Consider the following 18,326-nt stretch of genomic DNA (forward strand, 5'->3'; position numbering starts at 1 on the left):
ACAGGATTCTGAAGTATCTCTTAGCCTAGTGCTGGAGATTGTGGTGACTGCTGCTGTTCATCAAAGGCTCCCGATCGGGTACAGCCTAAGCATAGATCATCAAACCTTGAAATCCAGTTCGACCGACATCTGACCCGAATCCGTAAATTTCGGACTTGAACCCACAAACATTAATTGTCGGATTCGTACAAGATGGATCCGACCCGATAATCCCACAGCCTTTGTTGAGGCTTCGATTAGACTACTCCTTGCAACCGAATCGACTCGGCTCTGCCCTGCTTTAGGGTTTTGAGATCGGTCCGACGCCCATGGAGACGCCGCAGAAAAGGAGACCCCGAGATGGGGTGGACGAAGAAGATGCAGAGGCGATCAAGAAGCGGCGGCTCTCAGACGGAGAAGGCGAAGAAGACGACGGAAGCGGCTCTCTCCCAGGCCTCGCTGTCTATAAGGACGAGGATGACGAAGATGAGGAGGCGATGATCCGGAGAGAGCGGGGGAGTGACGGTTCTAATGGTATTGGTGAGGTCGGGAGTGGCCGCGGCGAGGCGGTAGAGAATGGCGGTCATAGAGTTGGAGGAGTAGGAGATGAGGAAGTGCAGGAGGTAGAGGATGAGGCCGCCGATCGACCTCCTGCTCCCGTGAGGCAGCAGCGGCAAGTGGAGCGCCGGAGGGACTGTCCCTATCTTGATACCGTTAATCGTCAGGTGATGTTTCTGTTTGCCTTTTCCATTTTTATTCGGTGCATAGAATTATACAGGTGTTAGATTAATTCCATGTTATACAGTATATCTTTTTTGGCGCTCTATCAATAAGGTTATATGCACGAAAAAAAATGGGAAAAAAATGTAATTTCCAATTACAGTATCTTGTGGCATTCTCTTTGTCCGCCCATTGCTTCCTTCCCGCTAGATAACTTATCTTGGCTTGGCCAGTGTGAGGGATAGAGGTGAGAAATGAGATCCTTGTTTCCATGAGGAATGTTGTTAGATTTTGAGAAAAGGAGGTCATCTTGTTTATGTCTGAATGGCTAATGCGACATAGCTGAGACAGATCAAGTTTAAGAAAGAGACAAGACAATATCTACATACAAAAAACAATGTAGTAAGGCACTCACAGTTTATCCTTGACATCTGAAGCAACTGGTAAGAGGGGTAGACTGTAGACACATATAAGAATGTAAACAAGAACATGAAATTGTTGAGAAAAAAAAAAATCAAGGGAGAGAATGATAAAATAACAAGGACCACAGCGAATAACATCCGTGGGTTTATGTCTTTGGCCTCTTTGTGATATGAAAATTACAGTAGTGACGCGGTCCTAGCCTCGATACTTCCATCTCTTCAACAACTTTGTTGGACCAGGAGGATGAAACCCACTTTACTGAATGTAATACTCCGACACCATGGTCGAATATTGAACCCATGAATCAAGGGAAAGGGTAATTTTTGAATTTGATGGCAATTTGATTAATTACTTTTTTCCTCTCTTAGGATCAAGGATATTTGCATCATATCATTTATATTAAGTGCACTTAAATCTTAATAATATTTATTTTACACTTAATGCAGGTTTTGGACTTTGACTTTGAGAGGTTCTGTTCTATATCTCTCTCAAACTTAAACGTTTATGCATGCTTGGTTTGTGGAAAGTACTACCAAGGAAGAGGTCTGAATTCTCATGCATATACACATAGCCTTGAAGCAGGTCACCATGTATACATCAATCTTCAAACTGAAAAAGTTTATTGCCTTCCTGATGGATATGAAATAGATGATCCATCATTGGATGACATCCGACATGTTCTAAACCCAAGGTGCGTGTGGTATTATCTACAGTTCTTTCTTTTTTCTTCTGGATGTTGCAATATTATGTATGATCAAACCATTCTTGTTGCTCAGCAGTTTACCTGACTAAGAGTAAGATGCACCTATTGCAAGGTAGAAGCATAGAGGAATATGATGGATCTAGATTTGATTTGATTCTTAAAAACACAGTTACCAACATTAACATTTTTTTCCTTTTTCTTTATATTCCACAAGGTCTTGGATCTCTTTTCCTTTTTTGTAATTTTTTTTCTTTGAGGTTTGTTATAATTGGGCTGTAGATTACAGATAATTAATTTGCACGAATTTTATTAACAGATGGAGAGTTGTGGAATTAGAGGGAGCTTTTGCTTGTAAAATAGAGTTGCATATCTTCATACCATTTAGCATAATGATTCTCTGCATCTTCATATCGTATAAAATGTAGTTGCATATCATCTTTTACTGATTTTTCCTCTGGGGTCTTAAGTTCATATATAAAATTGTGATCCACTAAAGAACAATTTGTATTGAAGATATATATATATATATATATATATATATATATATATATATATACACACACACACACACAAAGTCATAAGTCCCAACTATTTGGGGTCGGATACATGGATTTTTTGTCGCCATTGAGATCGATAAAAAGTCATATCTTTAGTTAGATTCATTGTACTTAATCTTTGTTTATAATTTCTATTAAAGTTTTTTTAGGTCTTTCTCTATCTCTCCTCGTATTACTAATATTAATTATTTCATCTCTTCATACTATCGCATTTGAAAGTCTCCTTAGCACATGCTCATACCATCTTAAATGATTTGTTCTCATTTTATCATTTATCGAATCGATACAAAGTTGTACATAAATAAAAATATTTCTTTTGTCATCTTTCCTAGTGACTCCAAACATCTATCTCAACATTCTTATCTCGGCAACATAAATTTTTTGTATATGTTTTTTCTTAATCTATAACACTCAAATTCATAAAACATTATTAGTCTCACAATTGTCTTATAAAATTTTTCTTTTAATCTTTAAGGTATCCGATGTTCACATAGGACTTTTGACGCTCCTTACCATTTTAACCATCCTGTGTTTACTCTATGAATAATATCTTCATCGATCTATTCATCTTGTTGAATATTTGATCCAAGATACCTAAGGCTTTTGCTTAATGGCATTTCTTGTCCTCCAATTTAACTATATTCTCTTGTCTATTTCTAGAATACTAAAATTATATTTTATATATTCAGTTTTAGTCCTACTTAATCTAAAACCTTTAGTTTCCAAGGCTTGCCTTCATATCTCATGTTTATTATTAATTTCACTTAGTTTCTCATTAACTAAAATGATATCATCAATAAATAACATACACCGGAAAGGTCTATCATGTAAGTGATTGGTAAGTTCATCCATTGTCAATGTGAAAAGGTAGGTATTTAATGTGGATCCTTGATGTAATCCTATGCTAATAGGAAACTCACTAGACACACTTCCTATTGTTCTAACACTCAGTGATTGCAAAAGGCGCTCGGGCGCTCGCCTAGGCGCTCGGGCGAGGCGAGGCGAGGCCCGAGCGCCTCGCTAATGTCCCAGGCGGCGCGCTTCAAACAGGCGCCGCCTGGGCGCTCGCCCGAGCCCAGGCGCTAGGCGCTTCGGGCGAGCGCCTGGGTAAACCAAGGCGACCGAACCAGAATTTTAGGTCTGGTTCGGTCCTGGTTCGGTTATTAGTTGGTTCAATCGAACCAACTAAACCGATATAACCCCAACCCTAACCCTAACCCTAACCCAACACTAACCTGCTGCCGCTGCCGCTCTCGATCCCGATCCCGATCCCGATCGCGATCTCGTCGCTCGCTGCCGCTGCTCGCCAGTGTCACTGCTCGCGCCTCCCGCGAGCCTTCCCGCAGTTCGCGCCTCCCGCGAGCCCTCTCGCTGCTCGCGCCTCCTGTGAGCCCTCTCGCTGCTCGCGCCTCCCGCGAGCCCTCTCGCCTCCTGCGAGCCGTCCCGCGAGCCTTCCCGCTGCTCGCGCCTCCCTCGAGGCCTCCCACTGCTCGCGCCTTCCTCTCCCTTTCCCTTTCCCGCTGCCGCTGCCGCCGCTCGCCGCTGCTGTTGTTGCTGCCGCTCGCCGCCGCTGCTGCCGTCGCCGCTCCCACTCGCTGCTGCTTCCTCGTTTCTCCATCAGGCTCAGTAAAATAATTAAGTTTATTTGAATTTTAAAATAATTAATTTTCTGTTAATAGATTAATAATATATTATTTTGATTTTAATGTTATTAATTTTTATTTATTTGAAATTATTGTTAGGTTTCAACATAAATGGCAAGTGCAGAAAGCAACTCAATAGAGTCTCCAGTGGTATCAAAAAAAGATCCTGCATGGAAGTATAATTATTTGAAGGATCCGAAAGATCCTAATGCAGTGACTTGCATATTCTGTGATAAGACTACCAGAGGTGGTATTTTTCGTGCAAAACAACATCTAGTAGGAAATTTCAAGAATGCAGCAGCTTGCAAAAAATGTCCACATGAGGTAAAAGAAGAGTTGCTGAATTATATGAATGAAAAGAAGACACAAAAGAATGAATCTTATGGGAATTTACCAGAAGACAATGTTGAACATATCAGAGATGAAGAAGAAGATTATTCTGCGAGTATTAACCCAAGTGAAAAAAGAGTATACGACAAAAAGGGAAAAGAAGTTATGAGTACTAAGAAAGGTAGAAAAGGACCGATGGATCTATATATGCTTCAAGGATCCCAGAAACAACAAGGGCAAGCAGGAGGCTCAAAATTGAGACAAACAAATATAAGTGATGCTTGTGATAAAGAAATAAGAGGAAGAACAATTCAGCACATTGCTCGCTTCTTTTATCAGGCTGGTCTTCCCCTTAGTACAACTCGTTTAGACAGTTTTAAGGATATGATTGAAGCTATTGGAAGATATGGTGCAGGATTAAAACCTCCAAGTTATTATGAGATGCGAGTTTCATTGCTGCAAAAAGAGTTGAATTATACAAATGACTTACTAAAGGGTCATAAAGAATCATGGGCAACACATGGTTGCTCTATTATGTCAGATGTTTGGACTGACAGGAGGCGCAGGAGTATAATTAATTTTATGGTTAATTGTTCTTTAGGGACTATGTTTGTGAAGTCAATAGATGCTTCATCTTTTGTAAAATCTGGAGACAAGATATATGATTTACTTGACAACTTCGTGGAAGAAATTGGAGAACAAAATATCGTTCAAATCATAACCGACAATGGAAGCAACTATGTTTTAGCTGGTAATATTCATCTTTTGATTTTGTTAATTATTTTATCTTTAATTAAGTGTGTTAAACTCTTAAGTCTTATCATTTTTGTTATCCTTTGTCTCAGGTAAATTGCTTGAATCAAAAAGACAACACTTGTATTGGACTCCATGTGCAGCACATTGTATTGATTTAATGTTGGAAGATATTGGAAAGATCTTAGAAATCAAGAAAACCTTAGAAAGGGCAATTTTTGTTGTTGGGTTTCTTTATAATCACATTGGGGCTTTGAATATGATGAGAGAATTTACAGGGAATAAAGAATTAGTGAGACATGGTGTTACCCGATTTGCTACTTCATTCTTGACATTACAGAGCGTGCATCGTCAAAAACATACTCTGAGAAATATGTTTACCTCTGAGAAATGGGTGACAAGCAAATGGGCAAAAGAAGCAAAAGGCAAGAGGGCAAGAGGGCTGCTGATATCATCTTAATGTCATCCTTTTGGAATCATGTAGTTTATATATTAAAGGTAATGGGCCCTCTTGTTCGAGTCCTTCGGTTGGTGGATAATGAAAATAAGCCTGCAATGGGATATATTTATGAGGCTATGGATAGAGCAAAGGAGACGATTAAAAGATCTTTTAATGAAAATGAAGAAAAATATGAGAAAATTTTTACAATCATTGACGAAAGATGGAATTGTCAACTTCATCGTCCCTTACATGCAGCAGGATATTATTTGAACCCTGAATTCTTTTATAAGATTAAATCTGTTAGATTTGATGCAGAAGTTTTGAGTGGGTTATATCAGTGTGTTGCAAGATTAGTTCCCAGCATTGAGGTTCAAGATAAGATTATTCATGAATTATCTTTATATAAAAATGCTGAAGGTCTTTTTGGAATTCCAATTGCCGTTCGATCCAGGACAACTACCTCTCCAGGTATTAATAATTTGATATAATTAATTTCATATATATTATGGTACTATGTTATTGCTAATAATAACATAAATTTTGCAGCTGAATGGTGGAGTCTATTTGGAAATTCCATCCCGAACTTACAGAAATTTGCTGTCAAAGTACTTAGTTTGACATGTAGTGCTTCGGGTTGTGAGCGAAACTGGAGTGTCTTTGAGCATGTAAGTATTACTAAATATTTTTATTTTAATTAATTTATTTATTTAGATATATGTATTAATATATTTTTAAATTATATGACATGACAGATTCACTCGAAGAGAAGAAATCGGTTAGAACATCAACGATTGCACGATCTTGTTTACATAAAGTATAATCAAGCTTTGAAGACTCGTCATGATTTGAAAAATAGATTTGATTCAATCTCATTGCAAGATATTGATGATTCAAATGAGTGGTTAGTAGGAGAAATGAGTGCTAACTTGCAAGATGCTGAAGACGAGCTTGTATTTGAAGATGATAGATTGACGTGGGGAGATGTGGCAAGAGCTTCAGGTGCTGGAGAATTACAAACATATACAAGACAGATGTCAAAGAGAAAAATGAGTGCAAAAGCATCAAGCTCGGCTCCTGCTATTGTTGAAGACATAGAGAATGAAACATATCTTGATGAAGAGGAAGGAATCGAAGAACAAGAGGAAGAAGACGAATTCAATGAAGATGATTTGTGTGAAAATGACGATAATATTGATTATGATGAATGACTTTGATGTAAAATTTTAATGTTTTGAATTTTGAAACTTTTTGTTAATGTGACATTGTGATTTTGTATGATGTATCTTAGATTTTCTTAATTTAATAGCATATTTTTATTTAAAATTTTAAATAATTATATTTATTAATTATATTATATATTTTAGCGCCTCGCTTCGCTCGGGCGAGCGCCTGGGCGAGCGCCTAGCGCCTCGGGCGTTTTTGGACCTTGGCGCCTTTTGGCGCTTAGCGCTTTTTAAATCACTGCTAACACTACTAGTTACATTATCATACATATCTTTAATAACATCAATATAATTAGTTGAAACATCTTTCTTTTCTAAAACCCATCATAATAAATCTTTAGGAACCCTATCATAGGTTTTCTCTAAGTCAATAAAAATCATGTGTAAACCTTTCTTTTTCATTAATTGTTTTAATAAATAAATAGCTACTATGGTTGATCTTCTAGGCATAAAACTAAATTGAATTTCAGAGATATTTTTTTCAAGTCTTATCCTACTTTTGATAACTCTTTCCTAAGGTCTTATATTAAGGTTCATGATTTTAATTCATATATATATATATATATATATATATATATATATATATATACATATATATATACATATATATACATATATATATACATATATATACATATACGTATATATATATACATATATAAGCATGATTTGCCATTAAAGGGGTTGAGACACATACTATACCACAGTGTTGATCCTACCTGTAATGTAGGTAATCTAATAAAGAATTAGCACAAGCCCAGTTTTTAACAGATTTTGAAGCATGAGGTTTCAGAAGAATTAACAAACTTTATGTGTATGAAGGGGATGAAGAATGGAAGAGTATGCATTGTAGTCTAAATATGAGAAATAAAATAACCTAATTTTGAGGTACAAATCGTGGAATAAAAAAGTGCAATAAGAGATATATAGTAAAGAAACAGATCCTTTTGGTCTTTGTACATAAAAGAAACTGGTTAATTGTTTCTATTTGGATGATGGGAAAAACTTCAGTCTGATGAATTTCAGTGGAATATATGTCACGAGAATAAATTTCCTTGTTTCTGATTTGGTAGAACCTGTGACCAATATTTCTTTTTTATTTGATGATAACAAATTGACTAAATTGTACAAAACATATCTCCATAGAATATAGCTTTTGGTATATTGAGGATATACAGTTATAACTTGCTGTCACCATGTCATGGTTTCCGTCTTATTTCACAATATTATATATTGGGAACTTTAAATCATTATTTCTCTTCTGTTCTTTTTCACATTTTGTTATGTCTCTTCCACTCGTCTGTTTAATTACTTTTATGCAAGTTTTCCACTCAAGTCAATCCTTGTTTATGTTTGATGTATTTTTCTTCAAGTGTACATGTTCATTATAAGGTTAGTTTCTCCTTTCACGTGGTAATTTGCTTCCTTGTTTTTTTGTGTTCTCCTAACCTACAACTGGAACATTCTTATTGGTAAAAATATTAACCTATTTGTCTTCTCAAAATTATGATGTTCACATTTATAAGTACTGTAGTTATAACACAAACATTAATTGATTCCATTGATTTTCTTTTAGTGCTTTATTTTCTTCTTATCATGATCTTTTTTGGCGTTGATTTTGTTAACTGATTTGATTTATGTTGTTACCTCTAAATACTGGGCAGTCTTTTTGCTGTTCCAAGAGCCATGGGAATTTATTTTACTTAGACCAACTTTGTGCAGTTTTTTCATTCAGGTTTTCGAAAGGACAAGTTCTGCACCTTGATGAAAACAGGCAATGGTCAAGAGCTCTGGATGGGTCGAACTATCTGCCTGGAATGGTATGTTCTACTTCCATACACTTACAGCATCTACAATACCATGCTGTGTTGATAAAATGTTTATCCAAAGTTTGTTCCTGTACTAGCTACCTTCCAGTTGAATTGGATAAACAAAATCTATGGGAGAGTCTGTTGGTAGGTATATTTCTTGTCTGTAATTCTGTACAAGGGCTGCAAATTTTTGAGGATCCCAGGCGTACTGATCGATCATCACTGTGTATAAACAATAGACATTGTTGAACCCATGTTTACATTGAAAACTAGAGTAGCTCTGTGGAAATGTCTGACTACTGACCTATTTTTTTGCTGCACATGGTGCAAATGTAACCAAAGCTTTACATACTGTAATTAAGGCTTATTTCCATTAAGATGAGTGTCATTATATCAGTTCGTGTGCTGTTACAATTATATCAAGCTATTGAAGCATTTTCAGAATTAGTATAATTAGCTATAAGCATAAAAATTAGGCACTCATCAATTTGTGTCATGTTCTTAGGTGGGTCTCAACAATATTAAGGAGACCGATTTTGTGAATGTCACAATTCAGTCCTTAATGAGAGTGACTCCTCTGAGGAACTTTTTTTTAATCCCTGAGAACTATCAACATAGTAAATCTCCACTTGTTCATCGATTTGGAGAACTTACACGAAAAATTTGGCATGCAAGGAACTTCAAGGGACAGGTTAGCTCCTTAAGAAGACATCTTTTTCTTTATGTTGCTATTTGATTGGAGGTAGTGCTTCTCATTGGTTTTTATTTTTCAGGTTAGCCCCCATGAGTTTTTACAAGCAGTTATGAAAGTCAGTAATAAGCGTTTCCAAATAGGTGTTCAATCAGATCCTGTTGAATTTATGTCCTGGTTGTTGAACACGTTGCATGCACAACTAAGAATTTCAAAGAAAAAGGATCGAAGCATTATTTATGACTGCTTTCAGGTTCCTTCCCGGTTGCACCCCCAAATTGTTTATCTTTCTTTACCCTTTTTCATCATGTTGATTACTTTACATTGCAGGGTGAATTGGAGGTTGTAAAAGAGATACAGACGAAACTTCTTATCGAGAAGAAAGATAATGATGAGGAGCAGTACAATGTAACTGTTGCAGAGGGTGGATCATCAATTGATAATGTTGTGAGGGAAGCATCTAGAGTACCATTCCTAATGCTTGGTCTTGATTTGCCACCACCACCTCTTTTTAAGGATGCAATGGAGAAAAACATTATACCTCAGGTGCGTATTATAGATGTCTCAGCTTAATTTTAATTGAATCTTATATGAAAATGTTCATGTTTTAATTGCAACTATCTAGTGAAACACAAAATTTTCTAAACTTTACAGAGTTTCGTTCATTCTTGTGAGTGTCAAAGTGCATACATTGTAAACTCTTGTGTATCTTATCTTAGGTGAGAATAATATCATTTAATCATCAGGTGAGCAGCACCTTAGTTCTCTCTTTCTTCTTCCAACTGTACATCTTGATGGTTGGTGGCCTTAGGCTTTGGCCACATGTTGGGTGCTGCCAGAGATTGAGTTTAGTAAATAGTTCATTTCGAAGTAGTCTCCAGCATTTTCTGAAATGATATTGTAGGTGGAACTAAAATTGGTAGGAACTCTACCAAAGGATATGAAGTATGTGCACTTCAATACTTGTCATAGACTTCTTAAAATGTGTTGAGTAGTTCAGAACGTATTGATACTCTTTTATTATCTACCAATAAGTGTTATTATGTGTATCTATGTTACATGTTGGCAATATATATGTGATTTAGTCTTTTGACTTGCTCCTTTATGTTAGATGTTGACATTTGAACAAAGGTTTAAAACACAGTTCGGTATTGATTTTGGTGATCTATTGGACCAGTATGGTACCAGTGTATCGGGTGGTATAACTACCCGTACTGCCCGGTGTCATGTGGTCCCATATTGGCTTTTGTTCGGACCGTTAAGTATCGATTGGTGTGCACCGTGCAGATCTGTGTGTATAACCTTGATTTGAACTACATTTGTGAAAGTTTACTATTTATTTGAATGTTTGTTATACTTTGTATATGTACATGATTATTATGGATAGTCTATATTGTACAAAATATATATTTTCAGTAAAACCCGTAATATAGAAAAGAATGTATAAATTGCCATTGTTCATGCTGTGTTATATCCTACTTGCAAGAATTGCATTGTCTATATTCTACAGAGCATATATTTACAATAACATGTAGTAATGAAGAAAACCATAACATGTATAAATTGCCTTTGTTCATGCCATGTCTTATCCTACTTTTAAAAGATATTTCATGTCAGCGTATCTATAGTATGTATGTTGCACGATTCTGTCCCATGCTTTATAAACTTAAATTGATAGATAATGCATAAGTGTGCATTTTCTTGGAGTCATACTCTAAAACTTTTGCTTATGTATGATTGGCGAGTCCCCTTATCTTCGACTTACTAGAATAGTTTATGCCGGTTCTAATTCATTTTAAAGAACGTTGTAGTGTATAAATTATAAAAGAAAGTTAAAGAGAGATGCAAAGAAAGATGTAGAGCTCAAATCTTCTGAATTATATGGAGGCATTAGCTGTGTATAGCTGGATTATATGGAGCCAAAAAATGATTAAGGATTGCAAAAGAGTGTTAAGCTGAATTTCAGTTGTGCTTCTGGATTTTCTGTTCATTGGCAAAAGAACAATGGGCTCTAAAGGATGCTTTTGTATAGTTGACTTGATTTTGATTTCATGTTTTAAATTACATTTTGTGGCATTTCAATTGAGTAGCATATTGAGATTATTGTTTCCTTTTAATATTAAATTAAGAATATCATACAAGAAATTCTTGCTCTTTCTGACGAAAAACCTTGAACCTGGTCACCTGGGACCATGGCATGGCCTGGAGATATTTTAGAGTGGCGATTACCCTTAATTTCTGGTGTATGTTTTAAAGCTTAGGTTTACCCTTTCACGATCTGCAAGTTTACACTGCATATTTTTTGTTATAGGGTTAAGATTTGCCTTAATCATATGGGGATTTTATAGTGCTTTCTCATACTTGTTCTATATTTGATAACAGGACATGTGGAAAACAGCCAATGAATCTTTCTGGCATTAAAGTTTCTACAATTTTATGATGCCTATAGTTAACCATGAACTTGGTGCTGAAGTTCCTACACTGATGGAAACACTAATCTGATATATTTTTTTGTAGGTTCCCCTCTTCAACATATTGAAGAAGTTTGATGGTGAGACTATCACAGAGGTTGTGAGGCCTTGTATAGCAAGGATGAGATATCGTGTCATCAGACTGCCCAAGTATCTAATTCTTCATATGCGTCGATTTACAAAAAATAATTTCTTCATCGAAAAGAACCCGACACTAGGTATATTATAAATTCTTTTTCAATATATGAGGTGTTTTTAGTTCTTACCACCAATGTTGTTATTGACCGTGGAGAATTTTCTTCTTTCAGTCAACTTTCCTGTGAAGAATCTTGAATTGAAGGATTACATTCCATTGCCCCCACCAAAGGAGAACAAGAAGTTGCGGTCAAAATACGATATCATAGGGAACATAGTTCATGATGGCAAGCCCGGAGAGGGAAGTTATAGAGTTTTCGTGCAGCGAAAATCAGAAGAGCTCTGGTATTGTGCGATCAAAGTAAATTTCATCGGTGCTATTGTTTGGTATTTCTGAAGGCCTTGCTGAGCATCATTTTTCCCTTCAGGTATGAAATGCAGGACCTCCACGTCACCGAAACTCTTCCTCAAATGGTTGCTCTCTCTGAAGCCTACATGCAAATATATGAGCAGCAAGAGTGACTTTCGGATGGCTTCTTTCTTGCTCACAAGGTTACTAATGTATATGACAAGCGCCAAAAACTGCGCGACCATTGCAGAGGGTAACCGGGCTGCCCATTTTTTCGCAGCACAATTCTGGCTGAAACTTATTTCGAGTCTTCTTTGGTTGGGACTTCATGTTAACAGGCTTATGTTGATCATGTATGGCTCCTGAGACTCGAGTACGGCTGTTGCCCGGTCTTGGCACTTTTTCCAGGTGTGTTCACCGTGTCGTGTCATACCCGTTCGGCCATGTTCCATCCACTTGGGCTCTGACGTCCTTGCCTCTGGTTTTTCTATGTGAGAGTTTATAGTGGGTGATGAGGGTAATAATAATGATGGGACGCAAATTGACGTTGTTTGCTCCTAGGTGACGTCTCTTGTATCATGTGAATCGAGGAGACATGGGTCATTTGTCTCGGTCTGACCTGACAACGTTGGGCCGAGGTAGATCAGAACGTCGATTAAGGCACGTTGTCATCCTACAAGAGTTCGGTCCTTTACTCAACCCCAATGTCCAACTGATTTTTGGTGGAGGGGTCAGGTCGAGCTCTCCTGACCCGACCTGTATGCAAGGACGAAGACGAAGCGTCACTCCATCGCGCACCCAGGCGAGGAGTTTCCTCCTGGAGGAAACGCCTGTCCCATCGAGATCGGATCAACGTACTCGGTTACCTTAGCACTCTCATGGGTAATCCCGAGAGCTCCGAGGTCGTGCCTTAAAGTTGATGGAGTCCACCGTGACAGCAATGGGTAGGGAGATTATTGCATATTTTATCTTTAGTCTCTCCTAAGTTTCCCCCCTCTTTAGTCTTTTTCTATGTAACAGTCGAATACCTCACCAAAGAGGAAGAAGGTGGAGAAACGAAACTGGTTGGTTGGGCATTGCAATCATGGCCGCCATTGAGAGGACGAGCGGCGTCGATCTGGTGGCGACCGGGAGCCCCTCCACTGGCGGCGGCCGTGGCCGAGCACAGGAGCCCTGTAGCCCCAAGGATCTGGCCTCCGCCTACGACGCCGCCGGGCTCCCCGTACTCTGCTAGTACCCCGACGGCTCGGTCGATTTCCACTTGGAGCCTCTGCTGGATCGGGGGCTAGCCAGGGACAGGGCTACGGCCGTGTCGGCATTGGCGGCGCAGAGGCCCAACGGCGTCGTCTCTGGAAGCGAAAGGTTTAAGCGAGAGATGATGGATTTAGAGGAGTTGCTCTCGAGGCTGAACCCGATGGCGGAGGAGTTCGTACTCCCGTCTCTCTCGGGACAAGGGAATTGGTGCGGCGCGGCCGGCGGCGGTGACGGAGGGTTTTATGCCAATGGTTTTGGGTGAGCAACCAAGTGCGGAATGGTGGGATGCGTGTAAGGTGTTTGGATGGGATCTTTTTGTTACGTTTCCGTGTCTTTTCTCTGTGCTAATTCGTAACATATTTCCGATCTTCATGTTTTGGTGCTTTTCTTCAGAAGAAGAATGGATATGGTGATGGAAAGCTGCGTCGGATAAATAGCCGGACTAGCTTGGCACAGCGAGACGAAGTGATTAGACGAACTGTGTACGTCTCAGACATCGATCATCAATCAGGTAGTTAGGCTAATCCAGAATTTATCAGTGCTATATGTCCTTTAATTTGATGATTTGAACATATCTCGGGAGCATATTTACATATGGCTTTGGATTGAGCTTTGGTCAATGATCATATCATGTCTTTTTCCTTTTGTTAATTCCTTTTTCTCCCTTATGTGTTGATGGCCTTTGGACATCCTCGCTCCGGAAACAGCATGTAGACTCAGGATAAATGCTCATTGACCATCTCTTGTGGTATTCTTTAAATGATTGATTCCTTACACATCTCAATCTACATCACTCTTATGCTATTTTTGGGTTAAACTAGACTTTTATCTTGATCTTATTGGCAGACAAGGTTTTGAAACTTTATGATGTAGGATGGGTTTTAATTATTTATTTGTGAATAGAAGAAAAGCGGGAAAAGTAAGATTATAACGTAAAGGTAATAAGAAGAAATGGATAATAGGATGGGTTTTAATTATTTATTTGGGAATAGAGCTAAAGAGGGGAAAGGAAAATAATAACGAAAAGATAATAAGAAGAAATGGATAATTCCTCGACTCAAGGACATAGTTTTGCACATCCACATGTCTCACCCTAGTTTACGAGACGATCCTGAATTATGTTCGCAAAATTTCTAGCCTAGTCTGTGAGACAGTACCAGATCAAATTTTGCCAAGTTTTGACAATTACATTTTTCAAACATTTCTATTCCATATTGAACTTGTTTTGGGAAGGACCTATTCTCATTTAAGTTGCCAAATTCTCAGTGTTGAACTTAGACCTGCATCTAATATATATGATTTGTATCTCACTCAGTCCTGTATGTCCTTGATCATCCGAGAGAACAAGTAAAATTATGGCATCACCAGTTCATTGATCTGAGGCAATAACTGGTTTTGAAAAGGTGACAGATGTTCCATGTTTTCTTTTGCCATTTGCCAGCCTTGTGTAATCATGCTTTCATAAAATTTATGTTTGCAGTGTACTGAGAAACTCTGAAACATGTCTCATATTCGATATTATTTTTAATGCTATGGGAAGAGAACTTTAAATGATTTGTTGCAATACAACACAATTTAACGTTTCTAAACTTTCAGAACGGAGTCTGTGATGTATGTTTCTGCTTTTTATTTAGGTCACTGAAGAACAGCTTGCAACACATTTCATCAACTGCGGGCAGGTGAGATACTTGTATACTCTTCATGTCTCATCAAAGAGCATAACACTTCTAAATAAAGTATTGATGCAGGTCGTTGACTGTCGCATGTGTGATGTGTTCAAGGACTGTCTACTGTACAAATATTGACAAGAAGGTTGATGATAGTATTCATTGTTCAATTTAATCATTTTTACGTCAGAACAAATTGCTTATTTCTTCATACTTGGGTCATCACATCTTTTGTTTGATACAGGTTTCTCAAGCAGATCTTAAACTCTTCTTCGAATCTATTTGTGGAGAGGTTGGTTCCACTTGCATTGTTATGTGATTCCATAACTTTTGCATGAACTAAGTTATATATATTTCGTATGTTGATTTAAAAATATAAAATAAAAGATAATGGGGTCTTTCTTGTGGATTGATATATGATATCATATGCTGATTTAAGAATGTAAACTAAAATAAATTAATGGTGTGCGGTGAATGTTGCAGGTTTACCGCTTAAGAGTGCTTGGCGATTGTCAACATTCCACGAGGATTGCTTTTGTGGAGTTTGTGATGGTTAGCATCTATGGCTTGATAAACTCATGCTGAATTATATAATGTTTTCTTAAAATTTACTTTCACTTAGATACTTGTTTCGAGTTATCTGACCATGAGTTTGATATCAAATGGAATGTAAGGCTCTGATTTGTGTTATTCATTTTCCTTAAGTTTTGTTTATGTATATGATAAATCATTATTTTGTCAATTTAACTTCCGAGTCTGATACCAAAATTCATTTGAGCTTGTAATTTCAGGCTGAGAGTGCAATCGCTGCTCTGAACTGTAGCGGTGTGGTCTTAGGATCCATGCCGTTAAGGTATACTTCATTAGATGTATTTGTTCATTCATTTTCTAGACAGTCTATGTCGTTTAATTTTTTTGAAGACAGCCTTTTATCTAGCCCGTTCTAATCTTAGGATAAAGCCCTTAAAAGACTCCCCGTGCGCCCGGGTTCACCTCAGTGTCCCATGTGGTTTAATCTTCGAGAGCTCCAGGAGGTGGCTGACAGCAGTGTATATCCACGCATACAGATATTTAAGGTTCCTCTTTTGGCTTTTAACTTAATTCTCTCTAGCATTTATCCCTTGCATTTCGAGAAAAAAATTAGGCTAATCCATCTTTGTCTTTTGAATATATAGGTTTCTGGAACATTGGGGCTTTGATATTTATCCACGATCAGGCACCAAGACCTTCAGAGTGTTTCTACGAAACAAAATATTCGGCCTGCCGAGGTCTTTCTTAGTTTCAGATTGTATCTTATCAGAAGGGTGAGAGGTGTTTTTGTTATTTAGTAGATTTCCATTACACTAAACTATTAGCTACTGCATCCAGGACTCTCACGAGCAGTTATTTGAACTACGCCACTTTTCTGGAATCCCATGTGTGATTGAACTTGGTATGTGTTTCGATCATTGGCTTCACAGGTTTGATAGATCGTTCATGTATCAATACTTTGTGATGAATTAATTGCATGTTGACATAATTAGGGAATCAAGAGAATAATGTTAGGATCTATTTCTTTTCATCTATCTATGAAATATTATTCTAGCTTTTGATAAACCCTAGAAGATTGATCACCTCGAAGTGATCAAGGTGATCGATCCCCTCAAAATGATTATTCTGATTTTTTTCTCTTCTTGTATGATAAAACCCTAGGGTCTTATCATATGGTATTAGAGTAGCGATCCTTGGTGTTCTCGTTGCAATTTCTCACAACACTTTTGTCGCAGCTATCATCATCATCATAAAAAAAACAAAAGAGAGAGAAGAAGTCTAACAGTCGCCCCATCTCGCTCGAGCGAGAAAGGGCTATCGTCGCCGCTCCTAATCCTCGATGTCTCGTTGTTCCTCATCCCCTTCCGGCAACGTGCCTCTCAGCCCTCAACATTCGCCTCATCCCACTTGAGCGAGAAAGGGCTACCGTTGTTGCTCCTAATCCTCGACATCTCACCCACGCAACGACAGAAATAGGGCAAACCCCCTCTTGCCTCCTCACACCTTTTGTTGCAATCGTCAATCGCCATTGTTTTCTCCTCTCTTGTTAACCAGTCGTGCGATCGTCGTGACTTCCCAATCGATCCCTTCCTCACTTGGCGTCCATTGCTAACCAACCGCATAATCGCAACAACTACCTAATCAACCCCTTCTTCTTCCCTCCCTTCGTTGTCGTTGTTGCGCTTTCTCTACAACTCATCTTCGTCTCCTCTGCTCTTGCTACAAACATCATTGCACATAGGCTATGATTTTCGCACGGATCCTCAGCGCTCTCACAACCTTCTTCTTTCCCGCCAGCCAACGCTCGTCCCAATCGCATGGTCGCCAGCGTCTCGTCCCACCGCAACCGCGCGATCACCTCCCAACGACCACAGCAAGCCCTCGACGACGTTGCTCCTAGTTGCACTACCATCGTTGCCTCCTAGCCTCTCGATGCACAAGGCTTCATCGACATCCTTGCAACAATCCTTCACTCCCACATCACTGCCACCGACTGGCATCATAGTAGTAGCACCAAATAGGACAGTGCTGATGCCCTTGACCCGACACTAGAAACAAGAGTTGGGGATTACAGATCTGGAATCCTACACAATGGATATTGACAACTCAGTAAAAGCCCAACTAGAAGCCTTGGAAACTAGGATTGAAAACTAGTTGCAGGAAACCCTTAATGAATTCAAAAGGAGCCTATTGGAGAGCTTCAACAAATTTCAGCAAAATGAAAATTCAAGTCTTACGCTGAACCGATCTGGAGACACAAGAAAAAGGAACCCTCGTGGGCAGAATAGTATGATTGATGGGAAAAATGAACATAATATGGGGATCCGACCAGTTGGATCTCTAGGGCAGAAATAATTTTTTATTTTCACAAAACTCTAGAAGAATCCAAGGTGGAAATAACTTCAATCCAACTAGATGGAGATGCAATACAATAGTACGAAACCTTCACAGGGTCCCCTCGTGAGAGCAATTTAAGAGAGGGCTTCTCGTCCGCGTTGGACCATCTGAATATGAGAATGTTGATGGACAGCTCGCTAAAATTCGTTAGATTTCTACAGTGCTAGAACATCAGAACAGATTTGAACGATTGTCAAATCAAGCTAAAGACTAGTCCGAATGATAACTTATGGGAACATTTATGGAA

The 18,326-nt window shown here is 38.4% G+C and overlaps 3 protein-coding genes across 5 annotated transcripts; all 3 read left to right on the top strand.

Moving 5' to 3' along the window:
* The first annotated feature begins 33 nt into the window (after positions 1–33).
* LOC135652930 (uncharacterized) lies at positions 34–12,637 on the top strand. Of its 2 annotated transcripts, XM_065174276.1 has the most exons (9): positions 34–704; positions 1,569–1,813; positions 8,509–8,593; positions 9,090–9,275; positions 9,358–9,528; positions 9,606–9,821; positions 11,793–11,964; positions 12,055–12,226; positions 12,310–12,637. In XM_065174276.1, the coding sequence occupies exons 1-9, from the start codon at positions 309–311 to the stop codon at positions 12,401–12,403; spliced, it is 1,737 nt and encodes a 578-aa protein (XP_065030348.1). In that variant the 5' UTR covers positions 34–308; the 3' UTR covers positions 12,404–12,637. The 2 variants fall into 2 exon arrangements, with proteins under 2 accessions (XP_065030348.1, XP_065030349.1); XM_065174277.1 differs by lacking the exon at positions 34–704 and having other exon boundaries at positions 1,675–1,813; positions 8,496–8,593.
* On the top strand, positions 1,821–6,812 carry LOC135652931 (uncharacterized). 2 transcript variants are annotated; one of them, XR_010502263.1, is made up of 4 exons: positions 1,821–5,106; positions 5,201–6,018; positions 6,097–6,215; positions 6,303–6,812. XR_010502263.1 is itself a non-coding variant. In XM_065174278.1 (3 exons), exons 1-3 carry the CDS (start codon positions 5,499–5,501, stop codon positions 6,756–6,758), a joined length of 1,095 nt encoding a protein of 364 aa, XP_065030350.1. In that variant the 5' UTR covers positions 1,821–5,498; the 3' UTR covers positions 6,759–6,812. The 2 variants fall into 2 exon arrangements, 1 of the variants encoding a protein (XP_065030350.1); XM_065174278.1 differs by having other exon boundaries at positions 1,821–6,018.
* On the top strand, positions 12,592–16,562 carry LOC103970600 (polyadenylate-binding protein-interacting protein 11-like). Its single transcript, XM_065174280.1, has 10 exons — positions 12,592–13,174; positions 13,251–13,780; positions 13,878–13,995; positions 15,119–15,163; positions 15,233–15,296; positions 15,396–15,443; positions 15,635–15,703; positions 15,943–16,004; positions 16,105–16,227; positions 16,327–16,562. The coding sequence occupies exons 5-10, from the start codon at positions 15,255–15,257 to the stop codon at positions 16,457–16,459; spliced, it is 477 nt and encodes a 158-aa protein (XP_065030352.1). The 5' UTR covers positions 12,592–13,174; positions 13,251–13,780; positions 13,878–13,995; positions 15,119–15,163; positions 15,233–15,254; the 3' UTR covers positions 16,460–16,562.
* Positions 16,563–18,326: the final 1,764 nt, after the last annotated feature.

The sequence above is a fragment of the Musa acuminata genome, chromosome BXJ3-11 (assembly GCF_036884655.1).
Source record: "Musa acuminata AAA Group cultivar baxijiao chromosome BXJ3-11, Cavendish_Baxijiao_AAA, whole genome shotgun sequence".
Taxonomy (NCBI): Eukaryota; Viridiplantae; Streptophyta; class Magnoliopsida; order Zingiberales; family Musaceae; genus Musa; species Musa acuminata.

Excerpts from the sequence above, each read along its gene's own strand:
- LOC135652931 (XM_065174278.1), top strand. The coding sequence starts at position 5,499 with ATGGGTGACAAGCAAATGGGCAAAAGAAGCAAAAGGCAAGAGGGCAAG. Across the intron at positions 6,019-6,096 it reads CAGGACAACTACCTCTCCAG|CTGAATGGTGGAGTCTATTT; the intron begins GTATTAATAATT and ends TAAATTTTGCAG. Across the intron at positions 6,216-6,302 it reads ACTGGAGTGTCTTTGAGCAT|ATTCACTCGAAGAGAAGAAA; the intron begins GTAAGTATTACT and ends ATGACATGACAG.
- LOC103970600 (XM_065174280.1), top strand. The coding sequence starts at position 15,255 with ATGTGTTCAAGGACTGTCTACTGTACAAATATTGACAAGAAG. Across the intron at positions 15,297-15,395 it reads GTACAAATATTGACAAGAAG|GTTTCTCAAGCAGATCTTAA; the intron begins GTTGATGATAGT and ends TGTTTGATACAG. Across the intron at positions 16,005-16,104 it reads TTAGGATCCATGCCGTTAAG|GATAAAGCCCTTAAAAGACT; the intron begins GTATACTTCATT and ends TTCTAATCTTAG.
- LOC135652930 (XM_065174276.1), top strand. The coding sequence starts at position 309 with ATGGAGACGCCGCAGAAAAGGAGACCCCGAGATGGGGTGGACGAAGAA. Across the intron at positions 705-1,568 it reads TTGATACCGTTAATCGTCAG|GTTTTGGACTTTGACTTTGA; the intron begins GTGATGTTTCTG and ends CACTTAATGCAG. Across the intron at positions 9,529-9,605 it reads TTATTTATGACTGCTTTCAG|GGTGAATTGGAGGTTGTAAA; the intron begins GTTCCTTCCCGG and ends TTTACATTGCAG.